This window comes from Tachypleus tridentatus, chromosome 9 (assembly GCF_004210375.1).
Source record: "Tachypleus tridentatus isolate NWPU-2018 chromosome 9, ASM421037v1, whole genome shotgun sequence".
In the NCBI taxonomy this organism is placed as follows: Eukaryota; Metazoa; Arthropoda; class Merostomata; order Xiphosura; family Limulidae; genus Tachypleus; species Tachypleus tridentatus.
In genome coordinates, this window is record NC_134833.1 from 123,746,952 (window position 1) to 123,774,784 (window position 27,833).

The following is a 27,833-nucleotide window of genomic DNA, read 5'->3' on the forward strand; positions in this document are numbered from 1 at the left end:
TGAAACAATTTTTGCAACATGCACTTTAAGCACCCGATTAAACAACACTCCACATCTTCAGCAACACTCACTTAGTTGATTCTTGGTGTCGAGAATGTTCTACAAACTTAGAGAACTGATGATACTTTGGCAATACACATCCAACAAAAAACGTTACCTGTGTAAGAAAAAAACTATACGGAAACATTTCACTGGAATTTGTGTGTGAACTTATAGAGTCAGAATATGACTTAGACTAGTCTGAGTAAAAGTAATTTTATGTCAGGATTAAAATTGGTTTTCGTCTTAACAATTTTCAAATTTCATTTGCATAACTCCCAGAAGTTTTTACATGAATATCAGAAGTTTTCTTTTGCATAGAATGTTATATTTTTGTTATTTTATTTACTCTAACACTGCACAGGGCTCATCTAGTTAACTGACCTAGTAATCACCACACAAAATGCAAAATAAATATAAATTATCCTTTTTTTCTTTCTAGAATGATGCATAAAATTACAGTTATCATAAACAGCCTCAGGCTTGTAACACTGCATCTTATTTTCTTTCATTTTATTATTTTACTGCTGTTTGAACTATATGTAACCAATAAACCTGTGTAACAAGCTAAAAATCACCTAGTCGGTATATACATATATACAATTCAAATTATGGTGCAGAATAGCTTCTTGCTTGCATTCTTCTTGCATAAATTAATCAATTTTTTTATTTATTTTTACATTGATATTCCTGTATCCAAACAATTTTCTAATTTTTACATTTTAGTCACTCTTATGACAACAAGTAAAAAATACAGAAGAAATGAAGTAATTTACAATTTGTGGATCTTGAACATTTTGCAGTCAAACTTGAAGTATCTTTAAAAGTTGACCATAATTTTTGATGGGGCTGCTTTTAGTACTTTCCTGAATATATATTTTAAATAAAAGAGGGCGTTGTGTGTAGGTTAGACTTGTCTATATCTGAATAAAACAAGGTAATTGCAGGCTATACAATTATATTGTCTTAACAGTATTTATAATAAACGTTTGTAATATGCATTAAAAGTATTAAAACTGAAGAGCTGAAATAGGGGTAAAAAGATTATCTGATTTGTGAAATTTGGAGCAAAAAAGTGTTATAAAGAAAAGTGAAGATTGACAATTAATTTAAATATTTCATTTTGATATTAAGAAATTAAAGCTTATGTTAAAATCTCATTTGTTAACCATTGTTTTCAAGTAGCTACATGTAATTCCTGCCGCCATTGTATAATACCATATGTACAGTATTGCCAAAGTAGGATTATGAGCTCTTTATGCTGAGGGTGAAACCTTATACACAATAGACTGATTTAGTATAAAGAATGTACTTTTGGTTATGTAATTACCCTTCATGACGGAGATTGGGAGATGAATTGTTTCTTTAAAACAATGTTTTATAATGAAATCGTTTTGAAATTTCAAAGCTACAAATTTGTACAAATATTATATTCACACACACATGTGCAAATAATAAAATATTCTAGATGGTCTTACTTCCTCACCAGCAAAGCTCTCTCGATATCTTAGTTTACCCTCTAAGCATTGCTAAAACTCTTTTTTTTTTTTTTTGCACGGCAGTCTACTATACCCTAACAGTTTTGCACACCTTCAGAACATGATGCGGCCCGGCATGGCCTAGCGCGTAAGGCGTGCGACTCGTAATCCGAGGGTCGCGGGTTCGCGCCCGCGTCGCGCTAAACATGCTCGCCCTCCCAGCCGTGGGGGTGTATAATGTGACGGTCAATCCCACTATTCGTTGGTAAAGAGTAGCCCAAGAGTTGGCGGTGGGTGGTGATGACTAGCTGCCTTCCCTCTAGTCTTACACTGTTAAATTAGGGACGGCTAGCACAGATAGCCCTCGAGTAGCTTTGTGCGAAATTTCCAAACAAACAAACAAAAATCAGAACATGAGCTGGTCATGTGACTACCCTCACCAACCCTACTGCACCATCTGTGCTAGAATACCTAGCTCACTCTATTATTCTCGCACAACTTACACTTTCTTGATCAGCATTCACCAGGCTGGCCCGTAAGTCCCTACCCATTCATATCTTATGTATCCAGTGTATCTGTGTGCTGTCCCTCATTCTCGCTGCACCCACGTACATGTCACAATACGCTCCTCAAGTGTAAATGGGCTTACATTGGCCATATTTCTCTGAGAAAAAAAAAAGAAACAAATTTATAATACATGTGTAATTGAATATAACATGATAACATATGGATGGGTAGGGACTTACGGGCCACCCTGTAGTGTATAGATGTGTGTTTTTAATTTGTACATGTGACTACAGAATTTGGATTATGCTTAATCACAAATTTTTATCAGTTTTAACTTCCTGTGTTTAATTTCTGCAGTTTCTACTCATTTGTTTTAGAAATAATTCCATTTTCCAAATTCTAATTTTTCATATAAATATGAGATTTATTATGGCAGGTGATGAATTTCTATCCATAGTAGTCATGGTTTTGACACAATTTCCAGTTCTCAGGGTTGATTTTTTTGGGGGAAACACAGGCTTTGATTTTTGTAGGAAGGTTCTAACTACTTTGTGGAGATTTCTTTCTGTTACACTTTCCAACTTTTTATACCTTCATGTAATCTCCTGGGTAAGGTATTGTTATTCTTCCCAGAAGGTCTGTGGTAAGTTTTACTCCCTTCCAGTAGGTATATACATATTTATCAAGTCATTTTAGCTTTTGGATTGGTCTAATTTTCTCACTCTATAAAGTTTGCTCTTTCATGTTTTATGTGTTCACTATTTGATAAGTTAAATTATTATACTTCTTTTATCATCTCAGATACTTTAGTTTCATTTTTACATTGTTTTTGTTTAATTTTCTATACATGTCCAAGTTATGCAGGATCATTACTGTTTGGGTAATTATAACTTTGACCACTTTTGTGGGTGTGTTGGCTCATTATTTGTACTTCCTTTCACTGTTAATGTTTGCAAGTTGCTTTTTCTTTACTACCAGTTGTGTCTAATTTGTGATTGGATTTGAGTTTTAAAAATAATTGTTATTATTAACTGGTTGCCTGTTTCTTCTAATGTTCTTCAGGATAGGTTTTACTTTTGTGTTCTTTGTGCTTTTTTGAGTGGACTAACAAGTTTGATGTTTATTTATCTTTTTCCTTCTAAGTTCATTTAGTAATTTTATACTTTAGGTGTTGCTTATTATTTTTTGTTTTAAGTCCATTTTCATAGTTTATAGGTTTGTTATTTTTCTGGACAACTGTGGTCTGTGGAGTAAAGCAGATAAGGATTTTTGCCTATCCCTACTGACTCATGGCTTTTATAATTAGGGTCTTTCTATATGGGGAATTGCAGACACCCATAGCACTGTATCTGCTGCGTCATTCCTCTGGACTCCCCAACATATATTCCATTCCCTTTTCTTCTAGTGAAGTAGAGGAGTCCTTTCCCTTATTGTACAATAAACTAAAATTGAATTTGTAGATTATGTGTACCCACTCAACAACAAGAGGGCTAGCATTGTTATTCTTACTGTGATACTGAACAATGATTACACTGTAATATAACAATCAGGATCCAAGGCACATTCCCTGAACATTTTTGCTCAGACTGCACTTGTTGCTCACAAAATTCTTATGAAAGGTGTTTCCACAGGATATTTTCTGCCCAGATGGACTGCACTTGACATAATCTGTCTTAACCCAAGACACTTCCTCTGCATGTTTTTATACCAGTACTTGACCAGATCATATTTATACCAAAGGTGCTACCTCCTGGGTGTTACCAGGGGAGACCACTCTTGTTCATCAAATAGTTCTCATGCAAAGCACTTCCACTTAAAGATTTTTGCCTGGATGGACTGCACTTGGCATAATCCAACATATCTTAAGGTGCTTTCCATGGATGTCTTTCCCTGTAGACCTCACTTGGCCACAGTATTGTATATCTAAGGTGATTCTCTGGGCAGACTACACTTGTTGATCAAATAGTTCTCATGCATGGTGCTTCCACTGGATGTTTTTTGCCTGGATGGACTGCACTTGGCATTATCTAGCATATCCTAAAATGATTTCTCTAGATATTTTTCCTGGTGGATTACTCTTGACCATAATATATTATTTCGAAGACAATTCCCCTGGGTGTTTTCTGTCTGAGCATATTGCACTTGTCGATCTTGCAAACTCATGTAAAGTTCTTCCACTGGATGTTTTTACCCAGATGTACTTCACTTGGCATTATTTGTTGTATTCCAAGACACTTCCCCTGGACATTTTCTGCCCAGGCAGATTGTACTTGGTCTGTTCATGTACCCTTCATGGTCCTTTAGTCCTAGCCTCTCTTATACCTTTATATGTTTCACTGTCATTATGTTTGGTACTTTGGTACATAAGTGACATAAGTAGGATATGTATGCTGACAATGAGCCAGTTATGACAGTTCTCTTTTTCACACTCGTAAAAATAGTATTTATATTTATATGTATCCTCATAACACAGCTGCATATCAAAGGTATTTTCTCTGGCTGTTTAGCCTGGATGGACTGCAATTATTGCTCACAATATCTGATACAAAGCATTTTGACTAGATAAGCTGCACTTGTTGCTTACAGTATCTCATATGAGGTGTTTCAACTGGATAGATTGCACTTGTCATAATGCAGTGTAACCTGAAGATGTACAATTGGCACTTATACAAGTTGCTATCACTTCCACACTAGATTTTTCAACTTTGTCATGGTATTCAAATCTTGTTTTCCAACACTTATACTGATTTGGTATCATATGTCTTTCCCCAATGCAAGTAGGTGCTAGCACATTCTGTTTTCCCTCTTTGTGGTACTGTGTTCTTTACTGGGTAAAGAACATACCCATTTGAGAAATAGTTCTATACCACACAGATGTGACTTCTGTTTTTAATCTTGCACACCAGTTCTTTCAGTGTGGTTACTTTCTGCTTGATTTTGTTTTTTTGCATGTTCATCTGCCCCTCTAGTTTTTCAAAGTGGGGTGAGAAGTAAGACCATTTCATAAGTTAACATTTTCTAATCCTGACAATGTATATTGATACATACTTGCCTCACTTCAACCACTTCCTTCCCCACTGATTTGCCAGCATTTCTGGTTTGAATATGACAGTTCTTGGACGTGAGGGTTATGCTAGAATAATAGACTGCATCAGCTGTGCTGGTACAGTAGGATTGTGTTTGTTTGCAATAAAATAAGACAAACCATTAAATAAATGTATTCAGGTTTCACAGTTTACTCTGTTAGAATTGTGCTTAACATTCCATAATTAAAATAAAAATATACAGAAAATCTATTTGTACATTTAAAAACTAAATTACTAAGTTTAGGGATCAGGCACAGTTTCAAACCTTGAACATGAACTAGAAATAACTTTTAGTAACATTCAATTATCTGTAAAATGTGTATTCATTACCTTGATGTTATCCTAAATATAATTAAATTAAAAACTGATCAGGATATCACGAGAAATTGGTATAGAATTGACATTAACTTTTGATCAAAGCAAGTCTTTTACATAGATCAGAAATAAAAACATACCTAGTTGTGAGCATAGGTAACTAAATATAGTGTTCAGACTGCATTACTTTTATGATTAGAATGTAGTTTCATCAGTTGTAAACTCTCTCACTGTTTTCTTGGTCCATGTTCAAGGTCTAAATCTGAGCTTAGTAATTCAGTGCAGACACACTGTGTGGGTTAAATATCAATACATCTGTTTTTATTTTTTGTTATTTCTATTTAACTGTCAGAAATGCATTATGTTTGCTTTTGTTTATATCCTTCTGTGAATTTTGTAGAAAGTTGATTAAATATTTTTTTGTATTAAATAAATACAACTATGCATTTACAAAAATTAAAAACACTGTTTGATGTGTGCCAATCAATGAATTAAACTCACACTACTTCATTTTTTTCACCATTTATTTTACAACAATGAATATTTATAACAAGATATTCAATGAAAAATATACATTTCACAACCAAATCCCTAAAGATAGAAATATTATTGCTCTTTAAAAATCACATTTACTCCTGTTATATCTTGTTTTACTTAATACATTTTATCAATCTTATACAATTTTTGTTTTTAAGGTAACTTTGCATTTCAATTCCAGAAACAGTATATTAATCACTGCATTGAGCAATAAATTGCTTAAACCAAACTTAATAACTTGCTTTGAACAAAATGAGAAAGGTAAAACATCAGGTTCAATAGAATGTGTTGTTTTTTTAACTATTAACAAAAAATGTTCAGCTATAGGTAGGTAAGTAATAAATAAATGTAGAGCAGACATCTACTAGTGGTACAGATCATATCTGTGATAGGGCATCAGCACTTTGTAGAACAATCTTGAAATTATCTTTAAGAAGAATCTGGGAGACACAAGTCACTGCCAATGTTCAGTAACACAAACTACAGTTAAGTTTCAGACATTGTAACTTTATAGGATTTCTACTTATTATGCATTGGTTATTCCACATCCAATTCTTCATCAAATAGGTTTTCATTGATTGGAACAGCTTCTCCATCTACTGAAGCAGCAAGATGATCTTCTCAATCAGCTGCTTCAGGGAGCTTCCCCTCCTCTCCTACAAATTTATTTGATAAAACAATCATAATGAACACCATGTTAGTACAAAATACCACTAACAACGATACCAACAATTATTGCTATAATTATCTATGTGATATTTAATCAACACAATTTGTCCTGATTTTTCTCAATACATTTTGAAATATTGACAATAACTAACAAAGTAAATATATAATTTTTACATGTATCAATACATTTATCATTCTTATTAGTTATAAGCTTCATTAAGGCTTTTTAATATCTGTAAAAAAAATTGCAAACTACCTTTCACAGACAAACCTTTCTTTTAACATTTTAAATGTCATGATTTTTTCTAAAAATGAAATATTTGTGGTTTCATTAAATAAGTCTAAACATCTTTTTTTTTAAATTACTAAGCATTAAATACAAATTCATTATTATTACAGTTGATAATAATGGTTTTTAACAAAATCTTATAATAATATGAAGTTAGAACATAATATAAATTAGCTGTTAAAAAACATACTTTTTAAAATTTTGTCAACAATTCTCTTATTAAAATTGATACTTCATATAACACCTTAACTATAACTTTCCTACTTCAACAGACACTTGAATTAAATTTAAGGCACAACTCCCTACTATAACAGTTTCTTTCTCAATGTAATACATACTTGATACTGAGTTCATCTCCTTACCATATAGGTTTGCTTTTCTTCTGTTCACTTCATGAAGATTAGGTAACAATGTTAATCCTACATTTGCTTGCAGGATAAGGGTCTCAGCTGTTAGTTCCAGATATGAATCATAGTTCTGCAACTGCAAAGAAAGTTTACAAAGATTAAATTTTTATATGTTCCAATGCCCTCAAATTTTATGATAAATATATATCATACATGTTAGCATTGACAAAATTTAAAAGTAATATTTATATATTAAGTCTATAATTATATTTCTTAACAGAGCTGCACTAGTGGGAGGGGGCTAAAATAGTTCTCCAACCCCAAAGCTAGTATTGCCCACAAATTTAGTTTTACCATAATTTTAGATTTAATCCCAGCATATGTCTCACTGCCCCCCTTTCCAGTTAAGAAAAATCTGGAACTGGGACTGATTCTTCATAAGTAATTAACTTTTCTAGAACTTGACTTAAAATGTCACATTCGATGAAGAAAGTTCACCATTCACAATGCTTGTAAACTGACTCATTAAACACCTAATGTCCTTTTTTTAATACAATATCCAGAGGCAGTTTTGTTCATTATTTCATTCACTTTTCATAAAATATTTTAAATGAGGTATTTATTTCATGTTTTTAACCATGAAAGCAAATTAATATATGTATTTTTTAAACTTTTGGTTTGAGTTTAAATGTGTATTTTTATTTCCTCCAAAACTATAAAAGACTTTTAAAATCAATTTTCAATTTCCCAGCTACAAAAAGACACAAAACTGTTCACTGATGTGTCAACACTAACAACCAAGTTTGCTGGTATTACTCAAAAGAGAGAGAGAAACTATAATTATGTCTTTTTTTGTATAAAGATAATTCTTCCAATATCCTTGTGATACCACAGCCTGTAATGTGGAGACAGAAATAAAAATATATAAATGTCTCACTGTACAACTTTTTTTTTTCTCTTTGAAGAAACAAACTATGATATTCAAATGATATTGATGAACTAAATAAAACACATACTGTTTAATTAAGCTGTGTGTTTTTCTTATAGCAAAGCCACAAAGGGCTAGCTGCCCAGCCCACCGAGGGGAGTCGAACCCCTGATTTTTGTGTTGTAAATCCAGAGACATTCCACTGTACTAGTGGAGGGCACTTAATTAAGCAACATTCCTTAATAACATTTCCAAAAAAATCCTTAAGAGATAAAATAGCATACAAACAAGACCTCATGCTTTGATAATAGATGAAATATCAATACCTCACTATCTTCTCAAAGGAAATAGATCATATGCTGCATCATCTTCACCCATCTAGCCTTCTACAGCCAAGTCGGGGTTGAATCTCTCGTCCACTGAGCTGTTTGAAGACTCATAACTATGAAGATTCTAGTTTACTCTTCAGATAAACATATTTAACAATTAAAAGAATAAACTTGACAAGTTTAAATATGCTCTATGACAACACTCATTAATAATGCATTTTGTACTATATAATGTTAAAATTCTACATCAAGTTATCTTGCTATTTTTAAAGTTAGCTTACCTCTTCTTAAGCAAAGTACAAGCTATGTTGAAAATAAATATATTATTATTTATATCACAGTGATGATCAGTAATTTCAAGAATGATTTTACAAACTGTTGATCACTTCTTACGTCAATCAAACAATATCAATATTTACAATAGATGATAACAAGTAGTTATATTTCATTAAATTAAAGGGTGACCAGTAGAGTTCATCTATTATAATTACACCATGATGATGGTCAACAAACTTTAACTTACTAATAATACTCATCATATGGTGACAGTCATACAGTTTTACAATATCACTTACACCAATGTGATGACCAGCTTTAAACTCTGCTTTTTCCTGTCCTGTTCCACTTGAACTTTTTCCTTCTTCCCTGCTATCTACAAATCAAAATAATGTTTTGTGTTGATACTATGCTTACAAAATAATTTCAATTAAATATTGAACAAACATGCAATCAGACAAAAATAAAAATTTTTGTACACAATGTCTTTTATACTTACATATATGTGTATGTACTTATTTCCCAAATTTATACATTAACTGTTACACTTTACACACGTTTTCATTAAAAAAAAATGTGATAAAGATCTAAATTGTTATAAGTCAATAAAGTCTAGTGTATAAAAAATCTAAACAACTTAAAACAATGATAACAACTTATGTACATTTTATGAAAATATATTAAAAGTATACTATCCTTCATAAACATAAAGAGGAAGACAAGAGTACAAAATATGAAATTCAACAAGTAAACCTGTATTGAAGTGTGCACAGAGAATAAAATACTTTTTCCAAGCCAAAAATGTTTAAAATGAAATTCTTGTCAAGTTCAACCTAAGAGCTGCTCTCTTGAAGTACACAGAATGTAATGACACAATTGTAAAAATTATATATAATACAATAATATATTATAAAGCACACATAGAACACAATTTTATAAATTACATAGAGCAAGATGTAATTTCATAAATGCATACAGATAACGATTTATGTACAGGAAATATAACTTTATAAAATTATGATATTATTCAAAAATAATGTAATAACAAAGTATTCAGAGAAAACTTATGTCTAAACTTTACACCAACTTGAATATAAGCCTGTTTAGTGCAGGTAGTGTTACTAATTAATTTACTTTGTAACTCACTGATGTTGAGGATATTGAACACTGTTTACAATCCAGTGATGTCAAGACTGTGATACATGTACAAATAACTATAACTAGATGAATGAAAAAAGAGTAAAAGTCACATGAGAGAGAACTTCTGTCACAGAAAAGTTAGACTTTGTAAAGTTAACTGTTGTGGAAATGAATGGTTGGTAGGTTAGGGTGACATCTAAAGTTTAAAAGAGATAAGGAGAATAATATGTCTCATAAAAGGGTGTTCTAAATCAATTGAACCAACATATGTGGACTTCAACAAAAGAAAGATGATAATTGGAAGTACAAAAAACAGAATAATACTGAAAGTTAAGGATACAACCGTAGTAGCTCATGTGATATCATGATGATACCACTGTGATTAAAAGAAATAAAAGTTTAGCTTGTCAACTGAATTCTAAAACTGTTGAATTGGCTTAAGTGGACTTTGGACAATAAAAAGAAAACTGTATAGTGTCTTAGATACAAATATTATCTCCATAGTGTAAATAATTTTGTACATACATTTAACTTGTTTCAAACATATATTATTTTAAAAAAACAAGTGGAGTGTATGTTGTGAATTTTTTGTCAGTTTCACTGCCAGCAAGTCAGAGATACCTACTGTAGAAAATTTCGTGGTCCAACACACTTATAAATTTACATTACTATTAAGTAAGTGTAAAAAATTTGGTAAGCCACAGCCATGATTACACAGTGGTAAGTTGTGGTAGAAGAAAATGCAAAGGAATATGGAAATAAATAGACCAATATGTGCACAACTATAAGTAAAAGTGCAAATAGCATGGAGATTACATGATATATAATCATGTCAAATTTTGATAAAAGAATGGAAAGAGGAGAGATATCTTCATGGATAAACCAGGAAAGATAGGTCTTGTGCAACACAACAACATGGTATCCAGCTAAAGTGAAGCCCTTTCAGATACCTTATGCAATGAAATACAGTGGAGCGCCGTTAAGATGCAGTATTTGGGGAGTCAACCTTCTTAACCACGGCTTAATAGGTCAGCGGATTAAACCTTTGTGACTGAAAAGCCGAAGTCGCCAACAGCTCAGAAACTGAAGTGATGTCTATTGGGTTTGTGGCTAATATTTATACAATTCCATAAAAATATTGGATTATCGAATTAAAAATAATATTTTAATTATTGATCACTTCTTTCACGGATTTACCGAGGATTAAGTTTAATGTATGGAGAGGTGTGATTCGATAACAATGGTGGCCTCCATAAAGCTGGCATACAGAGCGGATAAGGTAGATTAACGGTCAATTTCTACTGTAATATATTCTATTTATTTCCCAAATTAAAGCAAATCCTTTTTAAATATCCCCTTGAAGTTATAAAGCCAGGATTAAATTCGTAAGCTGCATTTTTGCACGTTCTTAAATTAGCGGTGAGCCACGATAATCCTCGCTTATATTTGTCATGTCAGTGTCAATGACAAGGAGAGTGTGAGAAACTTTAAAAAGCCAGGTAGTAGATTTAATACATCAAAAATTTTGGGACAAGACTTGCTACAGCGGCTTAAGCGATTTCGAGGTTTACTGGTCTGCGACTTAATGGCGCTCTACTGTACCTTACAAAGCAGGAAGCTAAGGCAATGTTGGAAGCTGGAATTGTTAAGCCTTCAAATTTGGCCTACCATTTACCAGTTTTAATCACAAAAATTAGAGATAGGTTAACTGTTTCTAAATAAATTTCCAAAAGCTGAATCTTGTGATGAAGTTCAACTCTGAAACTATGGACAACCTAGAAATTATAAGGTCAGGTTCTCTTCAAAGATCAACCTCAGTAAAGGTTATTGCCAAATCCTAATGAAGACAGGATTTACAGAGAAGACAGCATTTTTAATACTAGATGGATTTACCGATTTCAGCAGGTGCCAAGTCAACTCTGCAGAAACATTCAACTGTATGATAAGGATGATGCTGTGCAACATCACCAATATCAAGCACTATGCAGATGCCATGCTGACACTGTGAATTGGGATAACAACAAAATGTTTTGTTACCAACTGGAATATAGAAAGTTTAATAACTAAAATATCAGAAAGCTCACAAATAAGTCTGTTTTTAATATTTATACATTATGAGTGTCAGTATCAGTTCTTTTAAATAGATGAATGTGTTTCATGGTAACCACAAGTTTCATCACATGTTAAGTTTACCATCACTGAGATGTTTTGAGAGAACAAACCAAATGCATCACCTTTTACAGTTACAAATTTATATATGATCTGTACATGTCTGACTGTCAAGTTTTTAAATGACAAAAATGTATTTTCTGTGTGTTTAATGCTTAAAAACAACATTAAATAGGAACATTTTATAACTTATGTACTTTCCATCCAAGTGGTATAGTAAACAAGTTAGAAAATCTTGATTTTCTGTATTAGAACTTACTATATTAGTGGGGGGTTTCTTCTTAAAAATGCTTAACAAGTTTACAATTTTTGTAAATTAGTTCTGTTTAAGGATTTAAACATCTACAGTTTGCATTTATTACCACCAGTTAAGAGTACTTATAAAAGAAGCAAAAATTATGCAAAGGACAACATTAAATAATGTTCCTCTTCTTTTTTTGTTACTAAATCCCTAATAATCTCATTAGACAAGAATTGTGTGCCCTACTTTGTGGAAAATAATAACTGATTCCTTGAACTGATCAATTACACTCAACCCATTAGTACCACACCTTTTATAACCCATACAAGAAAAGCACATGCTTACTCCTTAATTTTTTTCAACCACAACATTATCCTCACATGGTATCATTTTTAATTTTTTCTTTCACTCTTTTTTTTTTTTCACTAATTTTTAAATTACCCTTAATTTCACATGACAGCCTTCATCTTTTTAACAGTTGCCATTTTTAGTTAAACAATTTATTTATCTTCATTATTTGAACAAAATAAACATACTAGAACATTACTTAATAAATATTTGCAACATCACAATATTTTGCAATTTTCTACCATATTCACTAAATCGTAAAATTGTACAATTTGATGACAGTTTTTTATTTGGTGAACATATTAAAAAATATGTTTACAAACACTGCAACTTAATAAAATCATGATGTGTTTATTAAAAAGTAAAAATAGTAATTATAAACAGAGCATCAACAAAATAACTTTATTATGCTTTAAGCAATCTCAAGTTATGCAACCTCTTTGCTTCATACAATATACATTTCAGTGTATAGGTATATTATTAAACCTGATGATGACGAAACCTTTTCCAAACACTATACATTCATTATCATGTTAAACTTTTAATAAGATTTGTTATCAATTCAACCCATCTTTAAACTGTATAAGCTTACTTACCTTATGCAAAGTTATCATATATTTTCTCTTTGAAGAAAACTTCTATAGCTTTAAAATATAATTTTATACACAAATACATTCAGAATTCACAACAAAGGGAACAGAAAAGAAACTTTACAAAGCTATAAAAAACAACCTATATTTTAACTTTATCAACACATGATAGTCTATGTGCTATATCCAAGCATATTTAAACTTTCTCAACAACTGTTATCATAGCAAGAATAGTTTCTCTTTCTTTCTTTTATGAAGAGGAGGTCCAATTATTAGACTTCTAGTAGTTTAATTAATAAGTGTACATCACATTTATTGTTTTTATTATTTATACCTATGTGTTACAAGTAATTTGTGATAAAATTAATTAGAAAGTCTATTATTATTAGTTCATATAGGTTGTAATGAACAATTTAAAATTATATCTTTATTTCTACTAATGTGATCAATTAGAAAATAAAAACAAACATTTAAAAACTTTAATTGAAATAAATTATTATATTTTGAAAGGAAAACCACGTCTACAACTATATTCACATTTTAATGTTTGCAAGCATCACACCTGTTTTCAATTCTTTTTTGTCACTTGCATTTTTACTTATTTTGGATACCAACAGTACTAAAACATTTGTCAGGAACATTATAACTTTCAAACAATGAAAAACAGATTTTAAAGTAGGCATATGTTACAAGAGCTACAAGTGTCATAAATATAAGGGCTACAAATGATGTAAGAAATAATAACCATAAATAGTTATTTCAAAATTTGGGTTGAAATAAAGTTTTTTATTAGCATTTAGAGAAAAAAGGTAAATTTTTTATTACTTCATTACCAAAATGTCTGGTGCATATAGCTTAGTTGCTTTGCACCATAAATTGCCAAGCTAACCAACCAACAATGAAAATGTCTAAACCCCTCCATTATGCATTATAAATTCTGAAAAATAACACTTTCTTTAAGGAAAACAAATTTCCATAAAGTCTAGAATGCATGCACACTGTTAATTTCTGGATAAAACCAAGGCCTGATAATTTACCAGGGAAACATTAAGTTGATGTTCATATTATTGTATTCGTAAGTCAATGGCTGAAGCTACACCTGACTGTTATAGATTCAAAATAAACTAAATTCAAATAAATAATAATAAAGGTAATTAATAGACCAATCAAACAGATATTGAAACCTAATATTTATTTTCAATACTATTGACTGTTTTCCTAATCAAATGAAGGGGGGAAATGGAGGGAGGAGTTAAGACCCCCACAGATAAAAACATTAAATGATACACATATTACTTTTCAAAAAAGAAAAAAAAGAAAAGCTAGAAGGGATGGGGTTTCAACTCCCTTGATCTCTACCTTAAATTCATGTCTATTCAAATATAATATTAAACAATATTATTATTAATCTCTGAAAAATGTGCATAATGTTTACCCCTATGGATCCCTTCACCTCACCTGCATTCTCTCATACAGAACTGAAGAATACAGTTATTAAATACTAAAAATATGAATGACTGGACCAGTTGGGCTCCTGCTCTAAATGTGCTCACACTAATACAACTTTAAATAATAGTGATACAATTGTAAAGCAAAAACATCACACAGTGTGAAAAAAAAAATCAAAATACAATAAATTTACACCTAATTATTTAAATAGCCAGAGAGTTGACAGTCAATGGTTCAAAATTGGTGCAGTGATAGATAGCTTCTGTAGCTTTGCAATAACAATGACAGGAATAGTAAATTTAATGGCAATGGAAGTCATAAAGCATCCCCACACCTGCCTCTTATGTAAGTTTGTACCTGACAAATATTTTAATCATCTGGATATTTGGAATAACTAGAAACATTAATTTCAATTAGTTTGTTACTTTCATGACAACTGATTTAATCATAATTTTGATTGATTGCTAAAATAAGTATCACAAACTCTTATTTTGATTGGTTAAATGACTCAGTTCTTCTGTAAGCAGATGCATGTTAACATCACATAAGCAAAGAAATCACAAGTTTTACTAATGAAGACAATTAAACTTAAAATGATAAACATTTTATAACATACAATACGCAAGGCAAGACATGAACTAGTAAATGTTGTTACTAGTATATGGATGCAGGCAGTGTGTATGGGTGAGAAGTTTCACTGATCTCACAGTTCCCACTAAAGTGAATACATACAAGTTTGATCCATAGTTCACATCCCCACAAAGATAGAATACATTTAACTGCAAGAAATGTGAGGTGAAGAACATGTGAACTACTTGCTCCAAACCTGAAAAGGAGAAGGCTGGGCCCAAATGAGGTTGAAAAGAAGAAAACTACCCAAATGAATGGGTTATTGAGAGGAGTTAAGAATGTATTTCCCCCACTGTCATGAGGAATCCTCCCTCTATTGTACCTTGTAGAATCAGTGGAGTGTGGTCTATGGACTGTGAATGAGAAGAAGCAAACATTATCTAGTTATTCACAGAGAGAAGAGCACAAATTCTCACAGAATAAAAAAAAGAACTGAAGTTTGTTTGTCCAAACAAACAGGAAAGTCTTGAAATGGAAAACATGATTTAGAGCAATAAATATCAATGAAGTGGACACTGTGGGGAAGAATATTAAATAGTGGATTATGAAGAGAAAATGGTTAAGCACAAAATCAACAATTTTGAAAAATAAAATAATTATATGTTACTAGTAGTAATAATATGCAACTTACAAACAATCTACGCCTAAACATACCGAGTTAAATTACTAATAATGAACTAACAAAGCCATGAAATCTGTCGAGACCACAAAGTATGTAAGATTAATGTACTTGCGAAATGATTAAATGTATCTAGTAATAACACAATTAATAATCAACATCTCATTTATAATTTGTTTAAAATAACTTAGATGATAAAGAACATATAAATATCTAACTTATCAAAATCCATACATTAATGACATGAAATACTCAATTCTCCCATGTGTAAATAAGAGTAAAGCCACACAAATGACATCTGAGTCACAACTACCACAGGTATATCAACCAGATTTGAGGTATGGTAAAGTTTATCAACATGTACCGGTCCCCTGGTGGAACTGGTATCAACAGAAACAAAAGTATGAGAAGAACAATCCTCTCCCAAAGCAAACAACTTGGAAGCATGAAAAGTAGTGGAAAACTAAAACTCTTGAAATGGTGTGGAGTGTGACAGACTAAAATAAAAAGTGTTAAAAACAAAGAAAAACAGAGAGTCCAAATGTCTTCTTATTGATTACATTCTTACTTAGAAACATTGTTTTACTGAAAAGAAGAAGAAATCACCCATGAATCTAATTTCCTGAGAATTAAAGTATGTGTATAACTTTGAACTAAATTCCTGGGAAATCTTACTAGTAGCATGTTCAGCTGTAATGGGAATTTCTATAGTCAATACACTGATCATACATTACTGCAGCAGTAATTTGGTTTATCAACATATTAGATACCCAGAGCTCTCATAAATGTGAACAAATGATCTTAATGTAAGGCTCAGGGAAAAAAGGAAAGATACCAAAGACAGGAATTTTGTTTCTTTTGTTGTTGTGGTTTTACTTCTGAAAATATTTTTGACTATTTGGAAGCTGCAGGAATATTCTTCTATGACATCATATGTTTATTCTGGTTTATCAAGTGCAGTAAGGAATAATTAACTGATTGAAATCCAAACTATTTATTAGATAAAAATTAATCTTGACCAAAAAATATCAAATTTAATTTTTTTATGTTTGAAAAGAAAGATATAAACCCTTAACAGAATTAGATTTATCTACATTAATTTTCTAAAAGGTAAACTGAAGATGGACATTTAAACTCTTAAAATGCTTCAGTAGTCTAACACTAATAATGCAAACACAGAAAACCATACAGTTGATTTCAAAGACCTTTACACTTCACGTTTTTAACAGATAATAGATGCATAGATAAAAACAAAACAAAACTACATTACCTTCATCTCTCAAGTCTACATAAATACTCTTCTTTTCACTCTTATTTTCAACATCATCGTGGGAAAACTTGCATTTGTCACCTTTCTTACACTGTTCTTACTTATAAAAAACATACAGTACAGATTTAGGATCAGTTCCTGAAATTAAAATAGTTATATCACCTTTTTGCAAGAGATGAATATAACTGAACTGTAGCCTTGTTGAGAGTAACAAGATAAAACATTTCAATGATGTAGTGTGTGATTTACGTTGATTGATTTTGTGTTTTATGGCACAAAGCAGCTTGGCTATCTGCACCAAACATCCAGTAAAAAGGTAAAAATAAAGTAAATGTAGTAAAATACACAAAATGAAATGAAGGTAAAACAAAACATCATTGAAAAACAGAAAAAGTATAAAACCAAAGTTGACATCTAGTCTACAATGTTAAGAGAGAAAGCAGAGTAAAAGAAGTTCTAAAGGACTTTCTTTAGCACAATGGTAATGATCATAACCTGCCAGGAAGACTAACAGGTAAGTTCAAGAACCACCACCAGTCACCTAAAGTTGGCCTTTCCAGTCCTGGTTCTGGGTTGTGTGTCATGGCAGCCATTATCAAAATGTAAAATAATAGAAGTTTTAAAAGACATTAGCAAAATCGTAATAACGAGTAGCCAAATGTCCAGTAAGAAGGTAAAAGTAAATGTAGTAAAATTTGCAAAAGTAAACGAAGGTAAAAACAAAACAGCAATTAAAAACAGAAAACTGCATAAAACCGATGTTGACATCCAGTCCACAAAGTTGTAAAGAACTTCTGCAGCAGAATGGTAATGATCATAACCTGCCAGTAAGACGAACTGGCAAGTACCAGAACCACCGTCAGTCACCTGAAGTTAGCCTTTCCAGTCCTGTGTTAAGTTATTTAATGTTCTGGCCATTTTTCAATGTCAAATTGAACGAGATAAAATGTAACTGTAAAAAGGGAACCGATATTAAAAAGGTGAAATGAATAAATATTCAAGACTTAAATGAGATTAAAAAGATTAATGGCCATTAAAAAACTAAAAACTTTATCAAGGTGTACAGTGTCACCATCACCAATAACACTGTCCAATGTTACAGATAAACCCTGGGAAAAAACATGGTTAAAATAGTGCCATCATTGAGAATCGTAACGATGGCAAGAAAGTAAAATGTGGCTGACAGTGATTTGAGTGTTACACAAACTACACACTGGTGCATCAGTTCCAGATAAAAGAAAATGATAAGTTAAAAACTGTGACCAATGCGTAGTCTAGTTAGAACAACTTCCTCCTTCCGAAAGCTAGATGGCCAAAGCCCAATATAGGGTTTTATTTGAAAAAGCTTGTTGTCGCGTTGTTCACTCCAAGTGGACTGCCAGCTGGCATGGAGCCGAGCCTTGAATACAAGACCATAGTTCATGTATGGAATATGCACAGTGGTGATAGTGCCAGAGCAGATAGATTGAGCTGCCCTGTCTGCAAGCTCGTTCCCGTGAATACCAAAATGGCCTGGTGTCCAGAAAAACTGGATAGAAGTAGCAGTTAATGAGAAATTGGCCAGTCGGTTTTGAATATCAGCGAGAACAGGGTATGAGGTAACGTGTAGCAATTCCAGAGCCAGTATAGAACTAAGCGAGTCAGTATAAATAGTGCAGTTGGAGTACTGCTCAGCTTCAATGTGATCCAGGGCAAGAGATATTGCATACAGTTCAGCAGTGAACACAGAAGCTGTAGAAGGGATTCTACGCGCAACTACTGAACCACAGCAAACCATAGCAGAGCCCACTGAATTACCTGATTTGGAAGCATCTGAGAAAATGGGAACGGAATGATTGTTTGAAAAATGTTCATTAAATAAATGACGGTACTTCCAAGCTGGAGTATCTGCCTTTTTCAAATGACTGAAAGAAAGGTCACATTTGGGGGCTGTAATAAGCAATGGTGGGATGGGCTGACCTGTGGAATCTGCAATGTTATCCAATTAAGCCAGGATGCGAAGGTCAAATGGAGCAATGGCAGATCATCTGTTCTGAAAAAGTACAGCCCACCGAGGAAGGAAAACACATACCCAGGTGGGATGCTTTGGTATGGAATGAAGTTTTGAATAATATAGTAAAGATAGTTGCAAATAGCAAAGGTGCAGAAAAGGTTCATGAGATTCAATGTATAAGCTTTGAACTGGAGAGGTGCGGAAAGCTCCAGTGCAGAGTCGAAGTCCTTGGTGATGAATGGGGACCAGCATCTTTAAGGCCGAGGGTCTGGCAAAGCCATAGACCATTGATCCATAGTTGAGTTTTGATCGAATAAAAGCACGATATACCTTTAACATAGAACATCGATCTGCTCCCCAACTGGAAGGAGAGAGGACACGGAGGATGTTCAGCTCTCTTGTGCATTTGACCCGTAGCTGCTTTAAGTGTGGTATAAAGGTCAGCTTATGGTCAAAGATAAGCCCCAAGAACTTGGTCTCAGGGACCACTGGCAGCAAAACTTTACCGATATGAAGTACAGGATCAGGGTGAAGTTGTGGAATAAAGTGCAGCAGCATATGTCTGAGATGGAGTGGTGGGCAGCAATTTCCGAGCCTCAGGATAACTAATGTTATGAGTCGTTTTCAAACGCTGCACCTCTTTTTCCTCCAACCATTTTGGGCAAGAACGAAAGAAGGAAGGGTGAGAACCATTGCAATTGATGCAATTTGGGTCCATGTCACATTCATAGGCATTGTGGTCCTTGCCACCATAACGAGCACATGTCAGAGAACCACGACATGATGACTTTGAGTGGCCGAACCTCTGACATGGGAAACATGGTATAGGGTTTGAAATGTATGACCTTACCCTGCAAATTAGATAACCTGCCTTGATGATGGCAGGTGCATGTGATGATGTAAATGTCAAAACAAGGGTATCTGTTGGCAGTGTAACTCCATCTTTGCAAGTGGAGATGCGCCTCACTGCAGAAACTCCTTGAGCAGAGAGCCCAGCAAGAATCTCTGACTCGGGGACATTCTTCAAATCCCTCAACAATAACTCCTCATGATGAATTCAAGGTAGTTTGGGATGTAACCTCAATAGGTATATCTCCAATTGCCGTTGAATTCAAGAGGAGTTCACTGTGGTGGGATGTGGATGTTTCAACCAATATGTCTCCAGATCAAAGCTTCTTTACTGACTTTGGATAGCCAGCAAGACCCTCTAGTCCCTTCTGAATTAAAAAGGGGGATAATTGCCCTAAAGGTTTTTCTGAAAGAAAATGTAATATAAGAAAATGAGGTTCATGTGTTACAGATGTTGAAGATAGCTGCTCAAAGTCTTCAAGATGTGGTCGCTTACCTATTGACTGTTTTCTCACTATTTTATTTAAATTTTTCGAAGGAGGATCCATAGAAAAAAGAAAAATTTTGGTACCCACTGACCCCACCCACCATGGAGCCCTACGAGGGGACGCACTACAAAGTCATGCAAGGACAATGCAGCAATGCCAGGATTTTGTGAGCACTATACCCAAACACCAGCATCAGGCGCAATGTCCACAGCACCTGTTGAGAACTTCCAACACTGGTACTTGGTTGACTCTAGCCCAAGTGAACCAGCCGATTGACCCAAGGGGGGCCACCCAAAGGCTGCCCGTTGACAGGAATTCAAGGCCAAAGTGGTGTGTTAGGTGGATGTTTAGATCCAAGAGAAGGTAACCAGACAGAACAGAACCTTCCCTGGGAGGTTCCCTCACCATGTACAGGAATCTACACCGAGGGGATGATTTGCATAAAGCAGACTTTTATCACTTGTTCTTTTCACCCTAAGAATATCAGTGACTTAACTGTTGAAAAACACACAAAAATTATGAAAACTAATTTAATATTAAAGATAGCTATGTACAGTATAAGAATTCATGCTTTCAGTTAATATGTACACAATACTTGCACCACACACTTGTCACACAAGTTGTTTTAATTTTTAAAGTTATAAAAACAGATAAAATGTACAAACATACATTTTTAAAATGTATAAAAATAACATTCATTAAAGTTACAGTAATATAATAGCTTATGCTTTTTGTTTTGAATGAGTTTTAGCTATGTAAACAATTTCATTGTACTTATAAAGCCAATTATTATTAGTTAATCACAATTATCTACCTGATTTATGTCTCTCTAGGTGTTATAACTGCAGAACTCATATGCAATAAAACTATTTCTTTTCAACCACTCCAAAAGTAAACATTTAACTCTCACTGATAAAGAATAAATATTTATAATTACAAGTTATACATTAGTACAATTTTAGTGCCAGACTTTAAAAAAAAAAGCTGAAAGATTAATATTTAGAACTTTAAATGGGTGAAATTGTAAACCTGATGTTCCACATTTTAGAAATTCTTTTATACATGACTAATGCTAAAAAATTCCTAACTTATGTCAGGATTTCAATGTCAGGGAAATGTATCTCTAAAAGTAGAAAGCTAAGAGGTTCCATCTTTAAACACATTTAAGACTACATATCAAGAGCAATATTAATATGGTAGAATACATCATGATGTATTTAAGTTTCTATAAATACATAAGGTATAAAACCATAATAATTCTGGAAAGTATTTTAACTTTTTCTTCAATAACTCAGTTTGAAAGATTCAACTTATGTTATTTGCTATTTCTAAGAAATAAAATCTTAAAAACCTTTATGACCTACTTAGACAGCCAGACCATTGATGTATCCAAAGATAATCTGTATTAATAACACTTATGTAGTAATTCTTAAAAGTCTTCAGTTAACTATAAAATCCTATGTTTTTTAGTACTATGAAACCTCACATTGACATATTCTCCTGCTCATTTTACACCACTTCAAAACAAGCAAAAGCAATAATGGGGAAAAAAAAAATCAAAATTTTTGTATTTATATGTTTACAAAAACATGCCATATCAACATGTAGGGAGAGGTTAAGTGATTAACAATATATCATGTATTTCGTGATGACAAGAAACCAACTTGAAGTAAAAATGTATTTCAGAACAACTGTTGCAATCCCCTTCTTTGTTAATCTGAAGATGACCTAAGAAGGTCAAAACATTGTTTTCAGTTTTATTTTGGTATAACCATTTGTCCTGAGATACATATCACATACTTGTTATGTTGAAAGTCATACAACAATGGGAATATACAAATTTCAGAATTTCTTGCTCACACTCTCTATCAAATTACATAGAAATAACTTATGGGAAAGCTTGTCTAATCTAGCACTTGTATTAGGTAAAAATAAAATAATAAACCTTTTAACTCCATACACAAATTATACTGCACAACAATTTTTTTTAAATGTTTTGCTTCCTGAAAAAGTTTTGCTGATTGTGACAGGTATCTGGTGGGTATGCACAAATATAGTTTTGGTTTTGCTTCATAATGTAGAAACTTTGAGAAATAGACAGTTAACTGTTTACTGGCAATAACTTATTTAATTGCGTTTATGTTTCTAATACGCTATTAAGTTCAACATAATTAAAAGTGTTTTGCTCCTGATTTTTGTTTGTATTCAATGTCCTGTGCATCACGTTGCAGTGTCCAACAGTAGTCAGCAAGCATTGATGGATTCCAGTTGCCCTGATATTGTTTTCCCATTGTAGCAAAACTGAAGATTTCAATGAAACTGTACATAATGGGCAAATGTGGATGTGATTTTCGTGATTTGCAGCCAAAAATCTATAAGAAACACCCAACAGTGTTTAAGAAGTAAAAACTTTGTTGTGCAGTGTTATCTAACATTAACTTCATTCTCCACAAGCAAGGAAAGGTGACAGAAAAACCTATTTCATAATATAAATAGTAGTATTTTACCTTTCTGTGTTGTTACAGATTTGAATATCAAGTTTAGGTCCTCAATTTCCTTCCCACTTGTTGATCTACCTGAGGTAATGTGAGTAGAGTGTGATTACTCTTCTACTACCAACAATTTGTTTGAACCTTTGTATCAATAATTTAACAAACATTGCATACTATTTCATTGATTAAGTAAACAAATTATGCATTACAAAGATAATTAGAGTTTTAAAATATTCAAAACATATTATTTAATATATGTTCATTAAAAATAAAGAAAATGTGACAGCTGTTAAGATAAAAACTACACTTTATTAATTTGACTTTAATGCAGTACTTGTAAGATTACTATATGGAAGTATGATTTTACAAAGCCTTTCATACTGTTTTTCTTCCTACTTTCCTGCAGACAATGTTGATGATAATTTTGAAATTACAAAGTATTAAAGACATGTTAAAAGGCCATCAGAAAATTTTGCAGTTTCAAACACTGGTAAAAGTTAGGGTAGCTTGGATACCTTGTTAGACTAATATTTTGAATGCTCATGCACTGTCTTCTCATGAAGTTTATAAGAACTGACCACACCTTTTCAGCATGATATTAAAGCAGTAAAATGAGATAAATAACACCCAGAATTTGCCTTTACCAGAACCAACTTAAATACATCTGATCTATTTAGGATGTGTGTGTGTGTGTGTGTTGGTGTGCATCACCACTGAATATACCCCAAATCAGTCATTTTCTGACCTCAACAAAGTATTTGGTTATTTCAAAAACAGATTTCATACACTAGCCAAATAATACTATAAAAAAACAGAAACAAGAAACAGTCTCATCTTTGCCTTACACACCATCTCATGTGCACCAGACAAAACAATATCACCAAACAAGAAGCATCACAATGTAATTTGAAAAACAATTAGTCAACATGACTATAATCCATCATTACTACACAACCTGTGTGAGGAAATTAGTCACTCACACAATCAGCAGAACTTCATAAGTAGCATGGAAATTTCTAAGGCAGACATAAAGAAGACAGCTTTCTGTGCAAGATGTGAACTGCCTCTAAAAAGATTAATTTTTGATTACTGAATATTGAAGATAGCAATAATTGGACACACAAGTTGATTATTTTCATAAAATTAATTGAATACTTTGCATGAAACAAACTGATGCAATCAATTCTCATAGGTATACAATTGTATTTCATTCTGATTAAGACATTTTGAAATTTAACCATGAATCTTGCAACAATAAGTTATTTTTTGATCTGGCCTTACGCTGAGCAATATAAATCTAAATCAGATAGTCAAAGTGAGACAAACTTTCTCTGGCAATATTTGTTGCATATTATTGGCATATGAGAAAAATTTTGTATCGTCAGATTTAATTGTATTTCCAGTCATGTTCATAAGATCATCTGGATCTCTTGGAAGTAATGTAGTACAAAGAATCCTTAATCCTGCCATGCAGAATGCAAGCAATCAACTGCTCTTTTAAGAGCACTGAAACTTGATGCTTTTCATAGAGCTTCTTGATTTGGAAAGTTTAATGTTGTTGTGGATTCAATACCAAATTGAATCGGCATTGCTCCTGTGCCATGTTGAAATACCACAACAATGTCTTGCTTTTACACTTCAATTCTTGGATTATCTGCATCATTCATTCAGTGTCACAAACTCTATGGGATCCTCAGAAGTTCTGCTAGGCATTTCATCTTCATCACTCTCCAGTGGAATAGATGAATCAGTCCTTCCTTTTCTCTTTCTTCATACTTTTAATTTACCTTGCAGCTCTTTCACACCTGCTTTTTGTGCCATTTTGACCTCCAAGTCTGAACCATTGCATCTACACTGTCACTTTGAACTTACAAGCCACTTTCTTCTTTTCCTGTATAAATGTTACTTTATCAATAGAGGATCACTACACTTAATCACTGAATGTTGTAGCATGTTGATATCTGTTTTGTAGCCAGCTGGAGATCCAGTTTTCACAAACTGTGTAACAGTTGTTTGTATTTTGGCCAATGAGGTTTTGGTAAAGTCATCAGCCAATAAACAAAATATCCAGATTGACAGCAAAGTACAATTATCTACCCATGTTGTTTTTGGTCTTGTATCTAAATTTGTTTTAACTATTTAATATTATAAAAATAGTTTTCATAGTTTAAAACTTTCACATAAAGAGTCACTAAAGCAATTAAGTTAAAAGGAAAAGTACTTGTCCTATTAAGTACTCTTCATGATTTACCAGCTGCTGGAGAAGCCTTTTTTCCTGATTACGATAGAGCCACAATTTAAAGTGATAAGACATGCACTTATTTCACCATTGCCTTTTAAAGTTTAAAAATCGTAAATTTACAATTTATGTTGTCCCGACTTATGAGTTATATACTAATAATTTCATTTTAAAATGTTGTCCAAATCTACTTACATTGAACATAACATTTGTAATAATATTGCAGATACTACTTATAATTAGCATGAACAATTATTATGTAACTAACTCATTTTTGTATTAACACTCACAGACTGGAATTAGGCTTAGCCGCTACGGTAAATTCAAGGTACAATATATTACTTCAACGTACAAATATTGCACTGGTTACAATTTACATAATTCAGTATTTCAGTGCCTATGCATACAACAATAAAATTTAAAATTGTTATACATTGATATATTTCATTCTTCTGATCAGCTTTCTTTCCTGGTTCGTTTGGTTTTCTTTGGAGACATCACTTCAATAAAATAAAACTATAAAAATTATCAGTCTTCTGAGCAGTTAGCTATCTGTATGTGTCATCAAGCGAACTCTACAGTTTCGAACAAAGAGTACAACCGAATCTGCAAGAAAGTTCTCGTCATATTAAGAAAATAAGAAAGCATACGTATGTTTATATTCTTATCATTGTTAGTAGAACAGAACATTTTGTAATATCAATAGTATTATAAGGTTAAAAGGTGAGAAATAAGACTTGATTGATATCATAATAATTGTCTCCAGATCCTAAGATAATAATTAATGTGATTTTAATCTGTAATTTTTGATATTGCATTAGTTTTAAAACTAGCGCTTATACCCACGAAATGTGTAAAGCTAAAATTCAATGTCGGATGCTGATCAAACTCAAAACTAGTAGTAGAGATAGTTGTAAGTTAATTATTGCAAATACAAATTAAAGTTCTTCAAAGTGTGTATGAGACTGGGATAAATGGCTCATTTGTTATCTGAGTTCACAATATTTTGTGACACAATAACTTTTAAGTTTCTCAAAATTTCGAATAGAAAGACTTGCATTCTCAAAGCAGTATATTTTAATTTTAGATTATAACATAGTTTAGTAACAAACTTTTCAAATATTTGTTGGACATCAGTTTGTTTGTTTAGAATTAAGCACAAAGCTGCACAATGGGCTATCTGTGCTCTGTCCACCGTGGGCATCGAAACCCAAAATTTAGTGGTGTGAGTCTGCAGACATACTGCTGTGCCATTAGGGGCTTGGACGTCAGTATGAGCAATTTTCTAACATCTAAATTGAATTTTATTAGGTGTCAGTTAAGTCCTCAAATGTTACCTGAGAGTATTAATAATAGACAATACACTTAGCAGATTAAGTAAAAAATATTAATTCTTAAAGCTTTTGTCTTTGATTGATAATATAGTACCAAAGAAACTGCTGTTGTGGCATATAATACAACTCATTAAGGATATTCCTTTGAAGCATTTTTGGAAATTTCATACACACACATATATATTCTTGTGGGATCACTGGCCATTAACAGGGAGCCAAAGGGTCTGATATTACTGAAGATGAAAACATTTTTAAATTGTTCAGTTACTTATTTTGCTTATGCTTGTGATTTTTTTGGATAAAATACAAATAATTTTCACAATAAAATGTTATTACGTAAATTTCAAATATTTGCACATTTTATAGAAATGTAATATAAAAACATTTTCACCATTTCAGTGTTAATTTGATAAAAAATACGTATGTACTGAATATACTTCATATATGTATATATACAGTCATAAACTATGGCAGTTTATAAAATAATTTTTAAAAACATTTTAAGTGTAATATTTTTATCATTTGAGTTATCTATGATTACACAAGATAACATCTACACTCTCACATAATTTTGAAAGGTATTTTTTAAAGCATTTAATTATTTTCCTATTGTAAATAATATGATATGATGATGGATTTTTAATGAATCTTTGTAGGTATTGGAGCCTTTTTAACAATAAAATATTGTTTTCACTGCATAATGCTCCTGTCTTACTGGTAAATATCAGTTATTCTCTTTGAAATGAAACATCTGTTTTCAATTGCCTAACTTTAAACTTCATACAACTTTTGAACCACTTACTTAATCAAATAAAATTCTGGTTCTTATTCCATAGTATCAATTATTATTTGTATCTTGATAAAATTATTGCAAATATTAACAACAAAGGCACCATATATAAATATACTCTTTAAAAAAGAAAGGCAAAAGGGATATTTTTGTTATTTTAAAGAGAAATACATGTAATAACGTTACAAGATCAGAGTATGTGATGTTACACGTGTTAAGGCACTGATTGTCAGACCAAAATGACAATAAAAGTTGTGCACTTTGAAAACGGAGAAAAACATCGGATTTTTCGCCAAAACGCATGCGTATCCAATAAATTTGTTTGAGAGATCTGCAAAAACGGCTCGTTTGGGTTGAGAAAATATTTTACATAGAAGAGCGAACAACGTTTC

The 27,833-nt window shown here is 32.3% G+C and overlaps 2 protein-coding genes across 2 annotated transcripts in view; one reads left to right on the forward strand and one right to left on the reverse strand.

The window, feature by feature from the left end:
- LOC143226255 (uncharacterized) overlaps window positions 1-27,833 on the forward strand; it is a 283,013-nt gene that overhangs the window by 59,175 nt on the left and 196,005 nt on the right. The gene's annotated exons all lie outside the window — the stretch shown is intronic.
- On the reverse strand, window positions 5,603-19,239 carry LOC143226258 (uncharacterized). The gene is made up of 5 exons (XM_076457015.1): window positions 17,257-19,239; window positions 9,100-9,176; window positions 8,522-8,619; window positions 7,283-7,403; window positions 5,603-6,618 (listed from the first exon to the last, which is right to left on the reverse strand). The coding sequence occupies exon 1, from the start codon at window positions 19,031-19,033 to the stop codon at window positions 18,506-18,508; it is 528 nt and encodes a 175-aa protein (XP_076313130.1). The 5' UTR covers window positions 19,034-19,239; the 3' UTR covers window positions 5,603-6,618; window positions 7,283-7,403; window positions 8,522-8,619; window positions 9,100-9,176; window positions 17,257-18,505.

What these genes read in the sequence shown, in the direction of transcription:
- LOC143226258 (XM_076457015.1), bottom strand. Translation starts at nt 19,033, where the DNA reads ATGGTTTGCTGTGGTTCAGTAGTTGCGCGTAGAATCCCTTCTACAGCT.